The sequence below is a fragment of the Mesoplodon mirus genome (assembly GCF_964341445.2).
Source record: "Mesoplodon mirus genome assembly, chromosome: 13".
Taxonomy (NCBI): Eukaryota; Metazoa; Chordata; class Mammalia; order Artiodactyla; family Ziphiidae; genus Mesoplodon; species Mesoplodon mirus.
In genome coordinates, this window is record NC_138989.1 from 40,376,512 (window position 1) to 40,399,944 (window position 23,433).

A 23,433-nucleotide genomic window follows, 5' to 3' on the forward strand; every position below is an offset into this window, starting at 1 on the left:
CAGAATTTCTTTTTTTAAATTAGGGGTTTGATTTCAGATTTTATTTTATATTTTAGTTTTCATTTATTTTTTGGGTGTGTTGGATCTTTGTTGTTGAGCGCAGGCTTTTTCTAGTTGTGGTGAGCGTGGGCTACTCTTCGCTGCGGTGCACGGGCTTCTCATTGCGGTGGCTTCTCTTGTTGCAGAGCATGGGCTCTAGGTGGCTCAGTAGTTGTGGCACGTGGGCTCAGCAGTTGTGGCTCATGGGCTCTAGAGCGCAGGCTCAGTAGTTGTGGTGCACGGGCTTAGTTGCTCCACGGCATGTGGTATCTTCCCGGACCAGGGCTTGAACCCCTGTCCCCTGCATTGGCAGGTGGATTCTTAACCACTGCGCCACCAGGGAAGTCCTGTAAATGTGTATGACATTTCTATACAAACTTGGATTTGTTTTGTACATTTTATTTGGTTCTTGTGCCATTATCACTTCTGTATCATTTCTGAAACTATAAAATGACTTTGACTATTTGGTTAAGCAAGTCTCCCCTCGTAACCCTTATTTAAATTTTTTCCTGGACCATTCTGGCATATTATTTTTCTGGATAACTTTAGAAGAATTTTACTTAAAAAAAACACAAAATTAATTCAACTGGATTTCATAGTAAGGGAGGGCTACTCTAGACTGGGGTTATCTGAAACATTTTATGGACAAGGTGGGACTTAGGTATGTCAAAGGGATGACTAGAACCCAGTGGACCTGGGAGGTGGAGGGGGAAGGCAGCTCAGGTCAGGGAAGTAATGCCAGAAAGTCCAAGGGCCTAGAGTGTACCTGCCACGGGCGGAAGGAGGCAGTGCCTTGTTATGGGCATCAGCTGAGAGTCTGGACACTATCCTATGGTAAAAAGGAGCAATTCAGAGTTCTTCTATTTTTCATTTCTGCCGGAGGAACATTGCTCGCACTTATTCATTCTTTCCTTCGATGAAAAATGGATGGAGATCCTAGTGTAAGCCTGGCCCTGAGCTAAGCATTAGAAACACATCAGCAACCAGAGCACAGACTCTGCCCTCAAGGGTTTTCCAGTCTAGTGGTGGACAGATGTACAAATAAGCTGTTAAAATAGAGAGAGAACATAACCGGGCTGCATCAGGCTGCAGCAGGAGGGGCATCAACCAGCCCTGAAGGGTGAGGGACGGAAGGCGCAGCTACACTGAGACAGGAAGGACAGGTGGGGTGGGGAATGGGCTTGGGAGGGTCTTCCAGTCTCCGTGATTTAAAAGCTATGCGACTCCCACCTGGGAGAGGCTTCCTAATTTAATCCTCCTTATGGTTTTGCACAGACAGTGAAGTGGAAAACGGCACCAGGCTGGAGGAGACATCCATTTGACAGGCAACTGATTTGAAAAGGGAAATTCTTAATTAACAGTTTTCTCAGCTTAGGTTTGTTAAGTTTGATGTCTCAGGAAAGCAAGCTATTGTTTTTTTGTTTTTTTTTTAAACTTTTCCATAGCTTAATGCCATTTTAATGTCGAATTTTTTCATTTGTTAACACTTACTGAGCATCCACTCTGTGCCAGGCTGCCAGGCATCATCTGGCACTAGTGGTTAACTATGCAATGATAAATACAAGCACAGAGTAAGGTGAAAAGTAAGCATAGGGCTTCCCTGGTGGTGCAGTGGTTGAGGGTCCGCCTGCCGATGCAGGGGACACGGGTTCGTGCCCTGGTCCGGGAGGATCCCACATGCCGCGGAGTGGCTGGGCCCGTGAGCCATGGCCACTGGGCCTGCGCGTCCAGAGCCTGTGCTCTGCAGCGGGAGAGGCCACAGCAGTGAGAGGCCTGTGTACTGCAAAAAAAAAAAAAAAAAAAAAAAGTAAGCATATATGCAGGAGCTAGCTGGGCAGAGGTGGGGAGGGAATAGGAAAGGCTTCCCTCCTCATCCCGTGCTCTGGGACACATTTCTCCCTTGGCCACACAGAGCCGCAGGTGACAGACGTGCTGTCTGCTCTTTATTTGCTGTACCAATGTCATCTATGAAATCAGGAAGTTTTAGTTTAGTCCATTGTGTTTAGCACTACCATAAAATGAGAATAAAAGAACCAGTTATTTCATAATCGGTAACTAATGCTTTGCAAGATTAAGGAAGAAGCAGAATCAAACTTCCTGAATATTTATGTAACTTTAAATAAGGTATTTTTTAAATATGTATCTTTTACATAGAAAGTTTAGATATAGGTGAGACATCTAAAGAAAAAGTATTTTAAACCGAGATCTTCTGCGTAGCATGGTTTGTTAGGCAGAATATGGGGCTGATCACTTCAAATAAAGCCCTATTATTAGGACAACCTGCTTAGTAGACTTGGATAAGCCACCTCAGCTTAGTTACCTTCTTGATATTTAGGAAATACATGGGTTTTCTGCTTCCTATCCATTTTCCGAAATGTAGAATTCCAAATGACACCAATTACACATACATACATATATATGAATATTTTATCATGTCTTAAAGTGGCAGTAGGTACCTTTTACTGAATGTCTACTATGTGCAGGCATTGTACTAGATTCTTTACTATATTATCTTTTATCTTATATCCACCCACCAAAATAGGTATTGTTAGTACAGTTTTTCATTCATTCATTCAGCATATACTTACATCTGACACCTAATATGGATCCAGGCATTATCCCAGGTGCTAGGGATGCATCAGTGAGCAAAACAGCCCACCCAAAAAAATCCACAACCTCATGGAGCTTAACATTTTCATAAGAGGAACAGATGAAGAAACGGAAGCTTGAGGGGTTAAGATAACAGCCCAATATTACATGGACTGTGGTGGAGACAGAGATCTAGCCAGATCTTCCTGATTCAAAACCCGTGTCCTGACTTCCCTGGTGGTCCAGTCGGTAAGACTCTGCGCTCCCAGTGCAGGGGGTCCAGGTTCGATCCCTGGTCGGGGAACTAGATCCCACATGCCAGCCACAACTAAGAAATCTGCAACCCTGCGTGCTGCAACTAAGACCCGGTGCAGCCAAAATAAATTTAAAAAAAGAGATCTCCCATTCACTTTGTTATACAGCAGAAGCTAACACACCATTGTAAAACAATTATACTCCAATAAAGATGTTAAAAAAAAAACCCAAAAAAATCTGTGTCCTTTGCACTATATCACCAGTTTATCCATTGGTAAAGCATATTTAAATTGCCTCAAAGTTCTTTGATGAAAAGCTTAAATATGAGAAAGTCAAATGCCATATTTCCTTGATTCTATCAATTCCATTGATGACAAAACACCACACACACATAAATTTAATGACAATTTAGGGGGGATAGAGTGGAAGTGGAATTTTGCTAATGAACAGAAATATTTTAATTTACATCCCAGTTCCAGAAACATTAACATGTGTTTGTGTTATTTTTTGAAGAAAACAGAAACTCACAATCAAGGAAATATGATCTTTTACCTTATAAATAAGGAACTGAGTTCTCATCACTAAATCATCTAGAATAGTAAAGGCTCAGGCTAAGGCGGCAGTTGTAACTGCTCAGTTGTTTAAGCCTCTTATGTACATCACTGCAGCAATTAATGCAAATAAATGTGAATTATGCAGGCTTGAAATAGTACAATAGGAAATATTAATAAAATCCCCCTTTATGCAAAATATTGAAATTATATGAATTTTACTTTAATTTTTTTCTTGGAGGAAGTTAGCCATAAATTAAGCAGTGTGTATTTGTGTGATATCTTCAGGAACACAACTCTTGTGTAAAATTCACCCACCCCTGATTTCCGTATTGGTCAAACCAGTGGCTCCTGTATGCATTTTGTTCATCTGCCATTTGGCTGTCGGGATGATTGAGGACCTTGTCATCTGGGGTGTCATCTGTGTCCTTTGGAGGAAGGGAGCAATCTCTGCCTGCCTCCCCCTCCTCACCATTCTCATTCAAGTCACAATGGCTCTGTACTGAGACACATTCACTCTTGCAAATCTATGTCAGCCCTTCTTCTCATAGGGTTACAATATCCCAAACAGGGAGCTAGAAGTTGAGAAACTGGGTGGAATAAATGATGAGCCCTTTGGGTGTTTCCCCTCTTTTTCTGTATTCTGTGTAGGTGTGCACCAGGATATTTTGGAAATCCCCAGAAATTTGGAGGCAGCTGCCAACCATGCAGCTGTAACAGCAACGGCCATTTGGGCAGTTGTGACCCCCTGACGGGAGGTAAGATCGTCTCACACCTCTGTTAACCTACCTTTTTCAAACTGGTATAAAATAGCTGGCAAAGAAGCCAAACAAACATTTTCAGCAAGCACATGCACAATTCCAGCTAACAAGTTGTCCCCTTGTTTTGACAAAGTTGGGAATGCTTAGGTAGTATTCACAGGTTTGGTGAATAACTTACTTCAAGTAGGTTTTTTTTTTTTAGGTAAATTGTTTTTAAAACTTCACTAATTATAGCCAAAATAATTTCAGACCCTATTTTGGTGATTTTTGCTGAGAGCTCCCTTTGACATTATAAGGTAATCATCTCATTAGCTTCCTTCGTGTATGTATCTGAAGAAGTCAGAGTGTTCTTTCTCTTAAAGCAGTAACTGTTCTAGGATGTGGGTGTGTAATTGAGATGGCTTTTACATACCAAGAAAAAAACATTAACTGGGAGTTAGTATAGGTTCATTAGGAAAAAAAGGAAGTTTGAAAAACAGGAAGACTCTCCATGTCCTTCTTTGATGGAGAATATTAATGTGATTTATCAGGAAAATGCCATTGATATAGTGTAATGCCAAATCCTTAGATAAAATCTCTCATCTTATAGACAAGATGAAGAACTAAACCCTGGATGTGTGGATTAGATCCAGTCAAGTGACTGTTCCCAAAGGAATGCAGAGTAAATGGAGTCTTATCAGTCTAGAACGAGGTGTCTGTTGTCATGTTTGGGGCTTCATCTGGGCTCTGTTTTATTCAACATCATTGACTTGAATGGAAATATAGAAGGCCTACCCACCCAGTTATCAGGTGACACAAAGTTGGAGGAGCTAGCAAATGCCTCCTATGACACATTTAGAATAAAATAGGGCCTCAACAGCCTGGAATGAGGAGCCAGTTCTAACCAGACAAAATTATGTTGGGGTAAGCATGCAGTCAGTCCTATAGTTGAATGGAAAAAAAAATAAGTTTGTGATAAATGAGACGTGGCTAAGGTTTCAGTCAGCGGTGAGTTCAATATGAATCAAGAGGGTAACGTGGCCCCTTAGACGCCTTGTACTATCTCCACTGAGTTCTAGTGTCCAAAACCAGGTGGCCTGCCACTGTTCCCTGGTCTGCTGCCCATGCAAGTCCCCATGAGGGGCCCGTGTCTTTACAAGGCAATAGACAAGCTACAAGTTTGTTCAGAAAGAAGGTGAGGCTGTGGAGGGACTTGGAGCCCTGTGACATGAGGAAGGACTGACAGACCAGGACGGTGGAAAGGAGACTTGGAAAGGATGGATCTGAAAGGCACATGTGTGGGAGAAGGGTGGGTCTTGTTCTGTGTGGCTTAAGGTATGGAGAACTCACACCCAGGAGTGGAAGCTAGAGGGAGATCTCTTTTAAATCATTCTGAAGAAGAAGTGTCAGATGTTTAAAGGTGAGAAGGACTGGTTTAAAAGGAGATGAGTTCTACTGTCACTGGAGGTGTTCAGGAGAAGTTTCGACATCAGACACATCGTACTCGCGAGATGAATGCTTTTTCTAATAGCAAAAGTAACCAACCTAAAATGAGGATGGGAACTCTTTGTTCCAGAAATGGAAGAAAATGCTCACCTGTGAGACACGTTTGTTCCTGTGAGCTTTTTTCCCTCTTTTTCATTCTTTCTTTCAATTAATAACGTACAGATTCCTTGGTGGTCAAAACTCAAACTTGTTGAGAAAATTGCACTGATAAGTCAGTCCTCTTCATAAGCCAAGTCCCCCATATACTGTGTTTGCAGGAGTTTGTGAAGGAAATAAAACCATGTTTCCTGCCTGTAAGGCATTTGCGGTCTAATTGAGGAAATAAAAGTGACACAGCTTTATGTCCATATAAGAGTGAGTAAAAGATTTTTTAAAAAGGATGAGTAAGAGAAACCTATGATTACATATAATAAAATGGCTACAAATATACTGTGAGGACACACTTATCGTCTTTGAGTGGTAGGATCAAAGATAATGTTTTATCTCATTTTGCTGATTTTCCCAAATTTTCCATAGTGAACTTATATATTTTTTTACAATTAAAAATAAATGTGGTTCAAAACGTATGTGTATACACACAAGGTGTGGCTGCTGAGAACACACTTGAAAGCCTGCCTGTAGCATGTCTAGGAAATTTTCAAGCTTAGAGTTTTCCTTTAATAAAGTCAGATGATTTTTCACAGGAAAATGAGAGGGCATTTCCGTGTAAGAATGCATGGTATGGGGAAAGGAGTAGAAGTGGGAGGAGTAAAGAATATCCAGGGATGACCATTAGGCTTTCCCGTCTATAGCTGAGAACCTCAATATTCAGCATATGTGAGCGGTAGGTGGTGGAGTCGGTCCACTAACTTTGTGTGCATATCTCACTTACAGCATCTGTCACACTGTTGTGAAATGTGCCTGTCTCCCCCATAGGACCATTAAACTACAGGACACCAGAGACTTTTGCCTTGCTATCTTTGTATTCCTGCCCCTAGCACAGGGCCATGGCACACTGGGAATGCTCAAAGGTGCTCAGTGTTTATTGCATGTTCTTGAATGATATTAGAAGAGACATCAGCAGTTGTATAGGAGGCTACCAAATGAGGACAACGCCAACGATTAGGAATTTTCATTTCATAAGAATGGCATGACCCTTTGTAGAGAAGAAACTGAATATATAATCAGAGAGGCCACAAGAGAAGTTCCTGTAGCAAGATTGTTGGGAGATGAGACAGCTCCCCAAGCAGTGGCACCGAGGAGGGAGGGAGAAGGGAAGAGCCGGCAATGCTGTGTGGTTGGGTGACTGAACACAAAACTAGCTTTCCCGAAAACCAAGTCAAAAAACACATGAAGAGTTAGTTTAATAACGCTGTCTTCTCTGGTTACTCCTCATTTCAGACTGCATAAACCAAGAACCCAAAGACGGTGGCCCTGGAGAAGAATGTGACGGTGAGAAGAGAAAGGGCCCCCTCCTTTCCAAGTTGTGGGGTTCAGCTTAAAATCCGTGAGCCCTACACTGGGACATGCAGTTTCGAGTCTGGGGAAGCAGTGGTGGGAGGTGGTGGAAGGAGGGCTACTTAGAGTCACATCCAGCCTCTGTCAACTAAAATCTGTATGACCTCGTGCAAATGACCTTACTTCTTCAAGCCTTGGTTTCATCATCTGTCAAATGGTAAAACTGAGGTTGGTAATAACTATACCAACCTCATAGAGCTGTTGAAAACATGCTTATAAATCCCTTATCATGATTCTTGGTAAATAGCAAGCACTCAAGAAATAAAAACTATTTATTACTCTTTTCCCACATACAAAATAAGCAACAAGTTGAATAGATTCACCATTTCTTTTTTTGTCCAGTTTTATGGAGATATAATTGACATGCAACATTGTATTAAAGTATATAACATGATGATTTGATATCTGTATATGTTGTGAAATGATCACCACAATTAACTTAGTTACCATCCATCACCTCACACATTTACAAATTTTCTGTCTTGCATTAGGAATTTTTAAGATCTACTCTTCTAGCAACTTTTAAGTATATAATACAGTGTCGTTAACTATAGTCACTGTGCTGTACGTTACATCCCAAGAACTTACTTATCGTATAACTGAAAGTTTGTGCCTTTTGACCACCCTCACCCTTTTTCCGCATTCCACCATTTCTTTGTCAAATGCCCCCTGTCTAGAGATCTCCCTTTTTCAGAATTTGCATCTCTCCCGGAGAAGTCCAGGATTGTGATTTTTGCCTGTGATGGCCTATGTGTGTATTAACTGGGCGGCACAGCCCTGGGGCTCTGTTTGCATTCCCGTGGCTCCAGCCCACAGCACATGTGCCTTTGATTGTGGCCCCCACAGATTGTGACAGCTGTGTGATGACGCTCTTGAACGACCTGGCCACCATGGAGGACGAGCTCCTCCTGGTCAAGTCTCAGCTGCAGGGCCTGAGTGCCAGCGTGGGGAGCCTGGAACAGATGAGGCACTTGGAGACCCAGACCAAGGACCTGAGGGTAAGTATTCTGTGGGTCCAGCATGATGCCCAGCCCAGAGCAGATACTTGGTGAAGAGAAATGCTGCATGAACGAATACTCCTCACATGAGAAAGGGGGGAACTTGACTCCACTTAAGTCTCAGGGGGGCTGTCCTCCTTCCTCTGATCTAAATGAAGATTAGATTTTTACGGGTGAAAAGTACCAGTGAACACACAAAACTAACACTTCTAAGTGAACATTCCTTACATACTGAATATTTCTGGGCTCATTTTTCTCATCTTTTAGCTTGCTGTTTTGCATTCGGAAGACTCGTACGAATTTGAGTACAGTTGTTATTAATTCTTCTTTAAATGTTTGATGGAATTTTCCAGTGAAGCCATGTGGGCCTGGGATTTTCTTTGTTGAAAGTTTTTTTTTTTTTTGCGGTACGCGGGCCTCTCACTGCTGTGGCCTCTCCCGTTGCGGAGCACAGGCTCCGGACGTGCAGGCTCAGTGGCCATGGCTCACGGGCCCAGCTGCTCCGTGGTATGTGGGATCTTCCCTGACCGGGGCACGAACCTGTGTCCCCTGCATCGGCAGGCGGACTCTCAACCACTGCGCCACCAGGGAAGCCCCGAAAGTTTTCTTTTAATTAAACTATAAGTTCAATTAAAAAATAGATATGGGACAATTAGGATTTATCTATTTCTTCTTGAGTGATATTTAGTAATTTGTGCCTTTCAAACAAATTTTCTATTTCATCTAAATTACCAAATGTATTGCAATACAGTTGTTTATAATTTTTCCTTATCCTTTTAATACCTGCAAAATCTGTAGTGATGCTTTCTCATTCATTCTGGTTATTGGTCATTTGTGTCATCTCTTTTTTTTTTTTTTTTTTTTTTTGCGGTACGTGGGCCTCTCACTGCTGTGGCCTCTCCCATTGCGGAGCACAGGCTCTGGACGCGCAGGCTCAGCGGCCACGGCTCATGGGCCTAGCCGCTCCACGGCATGTGGGATCTTCCCAGACTGGGGCACGAACCCGTGTCCCCTGCATTGGCAGGCGGACTCTCAACCACTGCGCCACCAGGGAAGCCCTTATCTCTTTTTTTGATTATTCTGGCTAGAGGTTTATCAACTTTATTGATCTTTTTATTTCATTGATTTCTCTCTGCTTTTCTTCAGTTTTCAATTTCATTGACTTCTGTTCTTATCCATATCTTTTCTTCCTTCTGCTTGCTTTGGGTTTAGTTTGCCATTCATTTTCTAGTTTCTTAAGATAAAAGCTTATTTACTGATCCAAAACCTTTCTTAATATAAGCATTTAGTGCTATAAGTTTTCCCCTTAGCACCGCTTTAGCTGTATTCCACACATTTTAAAATGTTATGTTTTCATTTTCATTCAATTCAAAAGATTTTCTAGGGAGCTCCCTAGTGGCCTAGTGGTTAGGATTCTGGGCTTTCACTGCTGTGGCCCAGGTTCAATCCCTGGTTGGGAACTGAGATCCCACAAGCCATGCAGTGTGGCCAAAGAAAAAAGAAAAATTTTTTAATTCCTCTTGTGACTAGAACTATATTGTTTAATTTCTGAATTGGGGATCTTCCAGATAACTCTGTGTTATTGATTTCTAGTTTAACTCTTTTAGGGTCAGAGAACATACTTTATGATTCCAGTTCTCTTAAATGTGTTGATATCTGTTTCATAGCTCAGAACATGTACTATGTACAGTTGGAAAGAAGTTGGTCAAGAGGGTATCCTAAGAAGTACTAGGGCCGAAAGTGCCCCACGGGCCAGAGTCAGGCTCCCTGGGGGGAAAACGGGGGCTCTTCTGCCTATAAATGGAGACTGAAAAAGCAACCTTGAAACTTTCCAATTCCCATTGTTGGACAATGGCTGTATGAGAACCTAAGAAAGGACAGCCTTGCAGCAGGATGTGGACAAGACTCACAAACCAGGATCTGTGCTGGAATGTGACATTCTCACTATCACCATAATGTGCAAGTCCTAAGCTGTCAATATAACACTTGGTCCTGGACTGGAGGGTCTGGGGTGGGAGTGATGATGACCACAAGATCACTGGATAGGGCACAGAGAGTGCAGGGAGAAGAAGAAATCTCCCTCTCGGAAGGAGCCTGCAAACACTGTAACAGACAGATAACAAGAAAGACATGCAGCAGAAGCAACAGTCAAGTGATGAGTTCCCTTTAGAGAAAATGAAAATCATAGGACAATCTGAAAATTACTTTAAAGAATAACATCCAGTAGAGGGAACAAGAAATTAGAAAAAAATTTAAAACACCAGAAACCAAACAAGAAGAGGTAAATATGAAAAGATCTAAGTAAAACTCGTGGAAATGAAAAAATATACTCAAAGTAAAACAAATCAGTAGATGAGATAAACCCTAAGCTAGACATAATGAAAGAGGGTTTGGGGAAAGTTTAGTAAGTGCTTTTGGAATGAGGGCTGATTGTAAACCATTAGTGGCTATGGTTGAGTACATACAGCAAAAACTAATGCTAGAAAACTTGTTCTTTTCCATCCCATTAGGGTAATTTTAGTGCATGGTTTGCAGGCTTAACATGGAGAGGAGGGGGGAAAGTCTTTAAGTTTTCAGAGAAAAAGAAAAGCCACTCGGGTTACTTTGATGTCATCAGTACAACCCTGCATTTTTTCAGTGAAGGGAAGGAAACCAACATTTTGGTATCCACCTATGTGCCAAGCTCTGTGCTAAGTGCTTTTCTACGTCTCACAACATCCTATGAAGAAAATAGTGTTATTTTTATTTAACAGGCCTGTAAAAGCTAAGTAACTTGCCTTCAATCACACAGCTAGTATGTGGTGGTTCCAGAAGAATTCAAGCCAAGGTGAAATTCCTTTTTTTTTTTTTTTTGGCAGCTTTATTTGCAATAAGCAAAAATCAGAAACATCCCAAAAGTCTGTCAGCAGGTGAAGGCATAAATAAATGGCTGTACATCTACAAAGTAGAATACTAGTTTGTAATAAATTGTAGTGAACTACTGATGCATGGGTGAATCTCAGAATAATTACTCTAACTGAAAGAAGCCAGACCAAGAAAAGTTCATATCCTAATGAGTGTGTGTGTGTTTATGTGTGACAATCATAAGTTGTGCACAGTTCTAGAAAATGAAAAGTAATCTAATAGTGTTTGTTCCTGGTGATGGGGAAGGAAGTGTCAGGGAGAATCGGGGGGAGGGGTTACAAGGGGCATGAGGAAATGTTTCTTATCTTAATTGTGGAGATAATTTCATGGGTCATGTGTCAAAACATATCAAATTGTGTACTTTAAACACGTGCCTTTTGTTGTATGTCAGTTATACCTCAGTAAAGCTTTTAAAAAATCAAATGAACAAAAACAGAAAGAGCCTCATTGACCTGTGGGACAACATCAAGTCACCAAACCTATATGTAATTGTTGTCACTGAAGAAAAAATAAGTGAGTAAGGGGCAGAAAAATATTTGTGCATTTAACAGTAGAAAATGTTCCAATTTTGAGGCAAAACTATGAACTCACAGCTCTAAGAAGTCCTGTGAATTCCAAGCAAGATACAGAATAAAAGTCTCACTAAAGCCCACCATTAATTAATTGCTTTAAAAACAAAAATAAGTTGACATACTTAAAAGCAGGCTGAAAATAAAAAGATGCATTACAGAAAGGGGAGCAAAGGTAAGAATGACTTTTGTCTTCCTGTCTGCAAAAATTAAAAATAAAACATCTGAAACAATCAGGGCATTGTTGCCCTGATTCCTGCCCATAAATTCCAGTTAGTCCCCTAGTGCAGATTATAATAAAACAGAATTAGTAAAATCTACATGTGTTAACCTGCTCTGTGAATGTAGAAAGTCACAGAAAATTGTAAACTTTTTTTGACAAACTAAAAGAATATCTACTCAGGAAAATGTCAGTCTGTTTTTATAGATTTGTATGAACTTGAGGAAAGTGTAAAAAAGATCCAACAGATAATTTTGTTCTCTGTAACCTCTGATGTCTGGGATTGGTGAGGGTTTTGAAAGTAGGGCGATTGATTGTCAACCATTATTCATACACAAGATGAAATTCTAAAGACCATACTTTACCCACTATACTTCTTACTTCTGATACTTCTACTAACACTCTTTGGAACGATGTGCCTCATTTGCCTACAACAAAATTAAAATAGAACTATCTTCTTGCAATATCACACAAACACTATGAAAATTCAGTAGGAATATGTATGAGAAAGCAACTAATTTTTTGAACGGTCATATGTATGTGACATTTTATAATGCATTAGCCCACTTACCACTGAAAACAACCCAGCAGCTTAATATTATCATCACCCATATACAGATGAAGGAGATAAAGTCCAGTGAGCTTATCTATTAAGTGGTGAACCTAGGGTGTGGACCTGAGCTGGAAAGCCTGTGCTCTTTTACCCAACGCTGGTTCTTGTGTGCAAATAGAGATAATAATTTTGCTTTTTCTTGTAAAAATTCTCAAGGTATTAACATATTTTTTCCCAAAAATTGAATATATTTACTACTCTAGATATTATATGAGGCAATGTCACCCTCTAAAAGTAACAAGGATGTTGAGTTCCCCAAAAAGGACAGGGGACCAGGATTTGAGTCCTGAAGCAATCAGTAATCACCTGTACTGCTGTGGCATGGATGGGTCACCCAACTTCTTTGGGCTTCTGTTTTCTCATTTTTTTTCATATTGAATAAGGGTATCCAATTAAATGAGCTACAAATTTCTCTCCTGCTCTATAATTCTTTGAATCTAATGAGTCCTTGAACAGAGTAGCCATAGGCACTTCTTTTTAGTATTATCAGGTAACATATAGGTTAAAAATAACTGAACAATTCTTTATAATAGAATCTAAACCTTAATACATCAAGTAAGTGGGATCACCCTCATTTCTATAAGGTTAGATCGTTAATTCAAGTAAAGTATCTCTTGTTTCTTCATGTTTTTAAATTTTACTACTTTATTTTAGAGCCATATCGCAACTTACATCAGAAATTTATTCTTCATGTGGCCTATTTCAAAGAACTGTATTTTTTTTCCTAATGATCAGCATTGGTCTTGCTAAATGAATCTTTTCACATCATCACCAGGTTTACCAAGTTGGTAAGACTTCCCTCCAAATTTCTACTCTAAAGTGAGATTAACTTTGTATATTACTTTCAGAGCCAGTTGCTCAGCTACAGTTCCACCATTTCAAACCATAAATCAAAACTGGATGGCTTGGAAAAAGAACTGAGTAACTTGAATCGCGAATTCGAAACTTTGCAAGAAAAGGTAATGTGTTAGGTCAATAACATTACCTTTTTTTTTTTTTTTTTTTTGCTTTCAGAATATTGTTAGTCTTTTCCTCCCATCAACTTACTTTGTTGCTCATCAATTTGTTTTTCATATAGGTTCAAATAAATTCCAGAAAAGCTCAAACATTACATAACAATGTTGATCAGACAACCCAAAGTGCCAAAGAGCTGGACACAAAGATTAAAAATGTCATCCGGAATGTGCACAGTAAGAAGAGTTACTCAGCCCAATTATACATCTTTTGTATTACTTTGTAGCCTTTGTTGTACGAAGAAAAAGTTCAACATTATGAAAAAGAGCCTGTAGTGATACTAAAAAACCAATATGAACCCTCCATAAAAATCTCGGCCTTTTTTTTTTTAGTAGTCTGCTGGAGTCCAGAATTCCCAGTTTAATAAACTGCTTGATGTTTTCCAGTTCTTGTGAAGCAGATCTCTGGGACAGAAGGAGAAGGAAACAACTTGCCTTTGGAAGATTTTTCCAGAAAGCTGGCTGAAGCGGAACGCATGTTGAGGGAACTGAGGAACCGCAACTTTGGGAAGAACCTGAGGGAAGCAGAAGCTGAAAAAAGAGAGGCTCAGCTTCGTAAGGACCCTCCCAAGTTCTTACATACAGTCTGTTCTAATTGGTTTGAAATACAGTGTGCAGAGTGCAATATCTAGTCACCGGTGCCAGGTGGAGGGGCTCGTCTTTTCAGCATATATTACTGGTAGAGGATCACGTGGTGAAAATAGGTAGCCCCTTCAGATTACTGAGAAGCCGTAGGACAGAACAACATTTTTTTTTAGCTTATTGAAGTATAGTTGATTTACAGTGTGTTAATTTCTGCTGTACAGCAAAGTGACTTCAGTTATACATATATATATACATTGTTTTTCACGTTATTTTCCATTATGGTTTATCACAGGATATTGAATATAGTTACCTGTACTCTACAGTAGAACCTTGTTGTTATCCATCCTATGTATAATAGTTTACATCTACCAATCCCAGACTCTCAATCCTTTCCTCCCTCCCCACTCCTTGGCAATCACAAGTCTCCTCTATGTCTGTGAGTCTGTTTCTTTTTCATAGATATGTTCATTTGTGTCATATTTTAGATTCCACATATAAGTGATATCATATGGTATTTGTCTTTGTTTGGCTTACTTCGCTTAGTATGACAATTTCTAGGTCCATCCATGTTGCTTCAAATGGCATTATTTCATTCTTTTTAAAGGCTGAGTAATATTCCATTGTGTATACGTACCACATCTTCTTTATCCATAGAATAGAATATCTTACCATCATGCAAAAAAAAAAAAGTCTCTTCTTAGATATTAGACACTGAGACCTCTTGTTCCTTTTTAACTGCATTTTCATTCTTCTTTCATTCCTCTCCACTCAGCTCTCTCATATCGTTTTTAATGGTCACCTCACCACCACTGAGCTTTTGAATCATACATTGATATCAGCACTACTGTTACCTCCAGAAGTGAATATACTAGAAATTAACTGAATATATCTAAAGGTTTGGGTTAGGGGAAAAGCCTCATTAGCTCAAAACTGTAAGAAATAATAATTTGGTGTATATTTTTCCAAATACTGACCTTTATTCTCTAGTAAAATGATGTATCAGTGGTTACAGATAGTAGCAGTTCTCTTTTAGCATTTGTATTGTTTAAATTTAATATTAGCCTTGGCTTTTAGCTGCAAGGAGACAGTGTTAGTAGTAGAAGGAGCATGTGCTTTGTGCTCTGCAGGTCAAGTTCAAGTCCCAAGGCTGAAACCTTGTCACCCAATTTCTCAGGCCATCCATTTTCCTATCTGAAACATGAGGATGATAATTACTGTTTTCATGTGGTTGTCACGAAAGTTAAATGAGACAGTGTGTGTATAACATAACATAAATGCTAGTTTCCTTTCCTGTTCCCTTGCAAGTTCAAGGAAAACCATGAAGTGAGTAGAAACTCAATTCTGCTTCTGTAGTCTTTATAAGTTAGCTTCCAATGTACTCATCTCTCAAGTGGAAAACAAAAAGGTGATGTATTACAGTGCTGATTCGGATGAGGAGCTGGCTGGAAAACCACCAGGTGGAGAACAATGGGCTTGTTAAGAATATACGAGATTCTTTAAATGAATACGAAGCCAAACTCAGTGACCTCCGTGCCGCTCTACAGGAGGCCAGTGCCCAAGCAAAGCAGGCCACCGGCCTCAACCGAGAAAACGAGAGGGCTTTGGAATCCATCAAGGTGAGGTCACGGTCAGAATCTGCATGGTTTGGTTAATGACAAGGATGAGGGAACAGGAATCTTTATCGTTAATAAAGTGGCAGAGCCAGGCAGCTGTCTGTACGGGAAGCCCTAATCAAATAGGAGCGAGGCATTAAATGCAAAATCAAAGTAGTTGGTACTCCTCAGCGGCCAGAAAAGTTTCTGAACTTAAAACAGAGAAAGCAGAGCAAATCGCTTCACCCCCACCCCTGGCTGATAGAGTGCTGGACCAATAATGTTGCCAAATAGGTGAGAAATTAATATTGTTATAATTAATTCAAAGTGTTCAATGTATGCTCTAAATAACTGACTTTTTGTGTCCTATATGTAAACATCATCATCAGAATCACCAGCAAAGGCATTTTAAGCCATTACTTGCTTCATAGGAAATACGTCAAAATACAGGCCACATGCAGGAGTTGCAATGAGGATTTAAAGCTCGAATCCTATAGTGTGTATTTCAATGGTGAACACTGTAGGCTAAAACAACAACAAAAGTGTGAGGGGCTATGAAATGACAGTAAGATCAAAGTGGAATAACATAGGACTGAACCCCCCCCCAAAAAAAACCCCAAGAATTTCGTAAAAGACAATGATTAATATCTTCACAGATGGTAATATGGTTAACTCCCAAAGCCTCTTCAGGTAGTAACACCTCTGTTGGAAGTCACTGATTTTGCCAAGGGGAAGGGAGCAGGGTCCAATTTTACGGGTCCCTGAACTCTGGCAGCCTCCACCCTGGCATCCTAAAGTCCTGTGTGTTTCCTTATTGAAGCGTCCCAACATCTTCGTTGGGACCGGCATGTAGAGTGTGCTGATGGTTGGTGCTGATTTCCTTAGTTAAAATCCCTCGTTCTGATTCACTAGCCAGAGCTTAATCATATATCCACTTCATGGGCCTGGTTGACCCCAGTGTAGAAACCTTCTCCAGGGTGACAACCATTGTTTCATTGGCATGTTGTCTGTGGAAACTATGACAACACACCTACACAACAAATTGAACTGATGTCTCACGGCTTTGGAGTTTCCTAGATGACCTTTAAGTGCAAGAAGACATTCTGACTCTGAAATTACTTCTATGCTGTTGTCCAATAAATATGCCTGTGCCTTCTGACAATATATCATGAAGCTCACAGACATTCTTTTTATTCTCTCCAGAGACAACTTAAAGAAATGAATTCCCTCCAGAGTGACTTCACCAAGCATCTAGCCACTGCAGACTCTTCCTTACTGCAAACTAATGTTGCCTTGCAGCTGATGAGTAAAAGCCATGAGGTAGAGGCAAAACTTGTTCTCTAGAAAATCAAAAAGCATTTAAATTATGTTTTGAGGAAACTATGAGATCGGCTAACCAATTTTTTCTCCAATAAATGTCTTTTAGGTGGAAGAAAATATACCAGAATGTTAAGAGTGGTTGTCCCTTGGGGGAGGGGTGAATGATGTATCTTCTTTATATCTATCTCTATTATCTAATTTGCCTGCAGTGAGTGAATGTTACTTTTGTGATAACAAAAAAAATGTGGTGCTGTTTTTAAAATATCATTTTCAGCTATAAGATGAATAAGGTCTGAGGATCTAATGTAAAGCAATATGACTCTGGTTAACAACACTATATTGTAGAATTGAAATTCGCTAGAAGAGAATTTAAATGTTCTCACCCCCACTCCCAAAAAAGTTAAGAGGATAAAATATGAGCTGATTGATATGTTAACTCAGTGGGGGAATCCTTTCACAATGTATGCGTATATCAAATCATCACTTTGTGCACTTTAAATATCTTACAATCATATGTCAATGATACCTCAGTAAAGCTGAAAAACAATTAAAAAATAAAATAAGATATCAGGCATACATTATTAACAGAAGACATTTAGGACTGGTAAAAGATGGACAACATTTCTTAGCAGCCCATTGGTCATTTTGAAAATATCTTTTATTATCGCTACTTCTAAATCAGAAAAAAAGGTATTTTGGTTTAGTACAACTATACACTAATGATAATAATGAGCTTTTATAAAATCTATCAAAGTGGGTACCCACCATATGGAAAATGTTCAAAATGGTGGTAAAACTTGGGAGAATATTATCAGTGTCAATATCTCAAGTAACCAAGGAGTAATTGGTGTGCTGACTGGGCTCAGAAAACAGTTTCTCATTGTTGCTTCCTGGAAACGTCATTTACGACAGAGGTCAAGAAAATGGCATATACATGCTTTGCTTAAGTTGACACTACCTCTTGTTTACTTGGAAAATATAGGAATATGAAAAACTAGCTGTCACTTTAAATGAAGCAAGACACGAACTAAATGACAAAGTGAGAGAACTTTCCAAATCGTCCAGTAAAGCATCTCTGGTGGGGGAGGCAGAGAAGCACGCGCAGTCTTTACAGGAGCTGGCAAGGCAGCTGGAGGAGTGAGTGGCCGGCCTGACGGGTCTAACTGCAGGGGCGCTGGAGCCTGGTGGGAAGGCCTCTCAGGGGGAGTGGGGTCTCCAGACCAGGGTGGAGGGCGGTGCCCAGGGCCCAGGTCCGAACCCGACCAGCCGCAGGGTCCTGATTCCCAGCTGCATCTTAGGGGCAGAGCTGCAGAGCCTGCAGCCCCAAGTCTCCATCTGTCAAATGAATCGGGAGGATAGGGGGCTCAGCTGCAGGCAGGGAGGCCACTGGAGCCCTCTCCTGTACCATTTTCTAGGATCAAGAGGAACACCAGTGGAGATGAGCTGGTACGCTGTGCCGTGGACGCTGCCACCGCCTATGAGAACATCCTCAATGCCATCAAAGCAGCCGAGGACGCAGCGGACAAGGCCACCAGCGCGTCTGAGGCTGCCCTCCAGGTGAGCACCTGCACTGGTACCTTCTCTCCAGGCACTCTGGAGACGACTCATTTTCCTATCTTCTTTCTGTGTGCACGAAGGAATAGAAAAAAGCATTATTTTAGACTAGAATTTGTTATATAGAATAGACTCGAACCTGCTCTAGATATAAGTCATTTCTGTATATACTTGGCTGTTTGATAAATGTAGCCCACTTTTAAAAATCATTTGTAAAACCAGATAGAAATCACACTGATTACTGATTTTGAACCATGAAAGTATTATACCCTGCTTCTTACCAGGTATGTTTTTATGCTGTGGCTGAGTATTGAGTATTAACATTTACCAAAGAAGAGAAATTTTTGTACACAATTTTATAACCACTTATTTCCTGTCATTTGTCTTACACCTGGGCATGTCTGTGGAGTCCTATGGGACCTTAAATGCATCATATAATATTCCTATGTCTAAAAATAAAGAACAAATTATTAACTATGAGAGAATTAGGGGACAGACCTCAGAAGGTTGAAGATTTTTATCTCCCGAAGATTAAAAGCCTAAAAACATTTTAGCTCTGTCCTCCATTATTGCAGAGGGTATTGTACAAGTGACAGTGAGAAAATGAGAAGGTGTCACACAATTTGTCATTATATCAGCAGAGATGGGTCCGCCTCCCCAAGCCACAGATGTCTTCTTATAGCCCTGACTGTATCTTTTAAGGAACAGTCTTTTTAAACCTCCTCCTTACCTTCTAACCTCATTCTTTAAAGATTAAAGATAAGGGCTTTGGGGTAGGATGAAAACTCTTACGCTATATTTCCTAAGGTGTATCACATTTAAAGCTGATAAACACTTTGCTTTCAGACAGTGATAAAGGAAGATGTTCCAAGAAAAGCTAAAACCCTGAGTTCCAACAGCGATAATCTGTTAAATGAAGCCAAGATAACCCAGAAGAAGCTACAGCAAGGTATTGAGGGTTAGGGTGGAGGCTGGGATAGTCAAAGACTTGGAAACAACCTATGAGACCAGGAGAGGCAGCCCTAGAAGCAAACGCACTTCTTGAATCTCAGTGTCCATGCAAATGATACTTTGCAAACTCATAGCTGGGATGTTTCTACCCAATATTCTAACATATACCAAATTAACTAGAACCTCATAAATCTAAGTAAATCTTGAGGCTGGTAGGCCTGCTTCAACCTGGCCTTGGGTTTGGGGGAGGGGATTCTTAGTTTAATCCCGTGTGGACCCACATAGCATTGAGGTATGTACAGTGCTGCTTTCTTTTCTTTAGGCCCAGGTAATTAGTTTCAGGTCATTAGAGCAAATGCTTCAAAATTTCTTAAGCCCTAAAATCTTAGCAACTGAAAGTACCAAAAATCACTACCACTATGGAGCATGAAGATTTTTAAATTTTTGTCTTTAAACTTTTTCTACTTATTTAATTTGATTTATTTAAAAATAATTAAACTCTTTCGATCTCACCAAATTCCTGTGTTCAGAAAATGCTGTGTCGATTTTCTCTGGTCTCCTGTGGTCATTCATAGCTGAGCAGCCATCCAAGCTCATAGCCCTCACTTACCTTCTTAATCCTTTCAAAGCAGTTAGATGCCTTCTACCAGTAAATAAATACAATTATTTATTTATCTTTTTTCATCTTTAAAAATTAAAATGAAAAATAAATATGAAAACAGGAAAAAGAAAATACAAAACAATATGTAGTCATTTGCCTAGCAAATTTCAAAAATTAAAATTTCCTGGTATGACGTCTGCTCTCTTTATAAAATTTGAGCTAAGAGGTGAAGATATGTGTTTTTAAAAGGATTAGGATACTGGACTTCCCTGGCGGCCCAGTGGTTGAGAATCTGCCTGCCAATGCAGGGGACACGGGTTCGAGCCCTGGCCCGGGAAGATCCCACATGCTGCCGAGCAACTAAGCCCGTGTGCCACAAGTACTGAGCCTGTGCTCTAGAGCCCACGAGCCACAACTGCTGAGCCCGCATGCCACAACTACTGAAGCCCACGTGCCTAGAGCCCGTGCTCCACAACAAGAGAAGCCACTGCAGTGAGAAGACCGCTCACCTCAATGAAGAGTAGCCCCCCTTGCTGCAACTACAGAAAGCCCAGGGGCAGCAACGAAGACCCAACGCAGCCAATAAATGAATGAATGAATGCATGAATGCATGCATGCATGCATGCATATGAACTTAAAAAGAAAAGGATTAGGATACTAACTACATTGTTATTTAAACCAGTCCTGGAATCACAGTTTAAGCCATATATCGTCAACTTGATCTTAAAGCATTCACTGGTCATTTTCCATGACCCCAAAGTGGCAATATTATCAGCTAGGAATGTCTATGAACTCTGTTCCTTTCACTAAATATCCTTAAATTTGTTTGGAAATGAGCAGAAACAATGCCTACTGTGTGTGTGAGTTTGCTTCAGTGAGGCTCTCTTAACAACACTCCTTTACTGTACTTTTGACTGAAGGGGCATCCCTTATGCATTATTCATTCATTTGTTCATTCATTCGTTTGTTCCATAAATACATACTAATATTAAGCCCCAGTGAGTGCCAGACATGGCACTATGTGCTGGGACACAGCAGCGAACAAGACAGACACATCCCTTTTCTTTACTAAGCAGAGACTTTCACCCTGAGCAGAGTGGAAGTTAAGCCTCCCTCTGAGTTATTACGCCTCTCCATTTCCTCATGTGCATTTCCAAGGAGACTGGTTCCACAGGCTCTATATGCTCCTGGCCTCTGTAACTGGAGGACCTGTGGGTCTAGGTGCATGCAGTGGGCACCTCGGGGATGACTGCTAAGATGCAGGTCTGCTCAATGCTGTGCAGACCTTGGCTACTTCAGGGGTCACCAATACCCACGGTGGATCAAGATCTTTAGGGTAATTGCCTCTTGCTGCTTTATTTTATTTTAGAAATCAGTCCGGCTCTCAACAACCTGCAGCAAACTCTGAAAATTATGACCATTCAGAAAGGGCTGGTAGACACCAATCTCACGACCATCCGCGATGATCTTCGTGGGATACAGAGAGGTCGGCAGCTCCCTAACCCACTGGACTTGGCTTCTTTTGTCAAACATTTTAGATACTTACCCCTCCCTGTTTGTGTGTGCATTAGATGACATCGATGGTATAATCAATAGTGCAAAGAGCATGGTCAGAAATGCCAACGACATCACAAATGAAGTTCTAGATGGGCTCAACCCCATTCAGACAGACGTGGAAAGAATTAAGGATACCTATGGGAGCACCGGGAGTGAAGACTTCAACAAGGCTCTCACTGATGCAGATAATTCAGGTAGCAAGCATTCTCTGCCCAGGACATATTATCCATTTTCTCCATCAGTATGTGCTTTGGTCAGTCTTAATTTTTCCCTGGTAAAGTCTGATCTTAGAAATTAAAATGTTAAAAACAACTTCACATAATCCATTCAAAGAGTATGGCTATTCTGTTAGTTAAAAGGACCAAGTAGGATTTTTGAAAAAAATCCATGAACATTGCTATTGATTTTCCCTTTTATAGAGTGGAGATATAGGTCCCTGAATCATGAGGAATTGAATTATTATTAATATTAAAGATCCAAAAGCAAAGATTTATTTTTTTATAGTGGTCGAGAAAGATGATTTGATATCTAGATTGCAGAATAAGATCCATGCTGTATTTATATAGAAATATGTATAATATATATTTCTATAATATAGAAACTGTATTACCTGATTCTGAGTCATCCTGTCCAACGTTTGGGACCCAGACATACCACTTGACAAGTACTATCAATGAGGACATCTGTATTTAACCTTTTCTCAACTCACAATGATAAATTTCTGTTTTGTAATCTCACCAACAGTAAAGAAATTAACCAACAAACTGCCTGATCTTTTGAGCAAAATTGAAAGTATCAACCAACAGCTGTTGCCACTGGGCAACATCTCTGACAACATGGACCGCATACGGGAGCTAATTCAGCAGGCCAGAGATGCTGCGAATAAGGTGGGTGTGTCCCCACATTGCCAGGCACCAAGGATCATTCTTTGATAAGTTACTCCATTCATTAAGAAAGGAAAGGTATCTATGTACTCAAGAACTGGTTGTCTTTTTATTTATTTATTTATTTATTTATTTATTTTGGCTGCGTTGTGTCTTTGTTGCTGTGCGCAAGCTTTCTCTCGTTGAGGCGAGCAGGGGCCACTCTTTGTTGCAGTGCGTGAGCTTCTTATTGTGGTGGCTTCTCTCTTTGCGGAGCATGGGCTCTAGGTGCGCGGGCTTCAGTAGCTGTGGTGCGTGGGCTCAGTAGTTGAGGCTCACCGGCTCTAGAGCACATGCTCAGTAGTTGTGGTGTATGGGCTTAGTTGCTCTGCAGCATGTGGGATCTTCCTGGACCAGGAATCGAACCTGTGTCCCCTCCATTGGCAGGCAGATTCTCAATCACTGTGCCCAAGTCCCCTGGTTGTCTTTCTTGCCATAATTCTTTGGTTGCTCCCAAGGTGCAAGTTCATTTCCTCCTGTCATCCTTCAAAAATACACGTCATCTTCATCCCTTAGATGATCTGGTACATCAAGGACCTGGAGCAGTTTCCTTCTCACTGACTCATGCAGACAGGAAGCAGGATTCTCCTCCAGGCTCCAGTTGGTAAAGTGTTATTGCAAGTTTGAGTAAGGGTTCTGTGATTGGAATGTGCAGATATGATATTGAACAAGACCTACCTTCTCATTTTAACTTGGAAGTTGTAGAATCCACTTTTATTGAGGATGGAGGAATGGTTCCTACCAACATGAGCAGTGTTCTGAATAGGAGATTACAGCAATTTTCCTTCATTGGAAAATTCCATCAGCCTTTCTAATTTTAATCTGACATTATTTACTTGAATTCCTTATGCTTCTC

The 23,433-nt window shown here is 40.5% G+C and overlaps 1 protein-coding gene across 5 annotated transcripts in view; it reads left to right on the plus strand.

Moving 5' to 3' along the window:
- Window positions 1-23,433, plus strand: part of LAMA3 (laminin subunit alpha 3) — a 241,599-nt gene that overhangs the window by 173,362 nt on the left and 44,804 nt on the right. For all 5 annotated transcript variants that reach the window (XM_082640137.1, XM_082640134.1, XM_082640135.1 and 2 more), the window contains 14 exons: window positions 4,086-4,192; window positions 7,061-7,111; window positions 8,024-8,175; window positions 13,330-13,440; window positions 13,560-13,671; window positions 13,882-14,049; window positions 15,499-15,695; window positions 16,875-16,991; window positions 17,974-18,128; window positions 18,407-18,548; window positions 19,392-19,494; window positions 21,467-21,583; window positions 21,669-21,848; window positions 22,399-22,541. In XM_082640137.1, coding sequence (XP_082496263.1) covers window positions 4,086-4,192; window positions 7,061-7,111; window positions 8,024-8,175; window positions 13,330-13,440; window positions 13,560-13,671; window positions 13,882-14,049; window positions 15,499-15,695; window positions 16,875-16,991; window positions 17,974-18,128; window positions 18,407-18,548; window positions 19,392-19,494; window positions 21,467-21,583; window positions 21,669-21,848; window positions 22,399-22,541 — 1,855 coding nt within the window. The remainder of the gene's footprint in view (window positions 1-4,085; window positions 4,193-7,060; window positions 7,112-8,023; window positions 8,176-13,329; window positions 13,441-13,559; window positions 13,672-13,881; window positions 14,050-15,498; window positions 15,696-16,874; window positions 16,992-17,973; window positions 18,129-18,406; window positions 18,549-19,391; window positions 19,495-21,466; window positions 21,584-21,668; window positions 21,849-22,398; window positions 22,542-23,433) is intronic.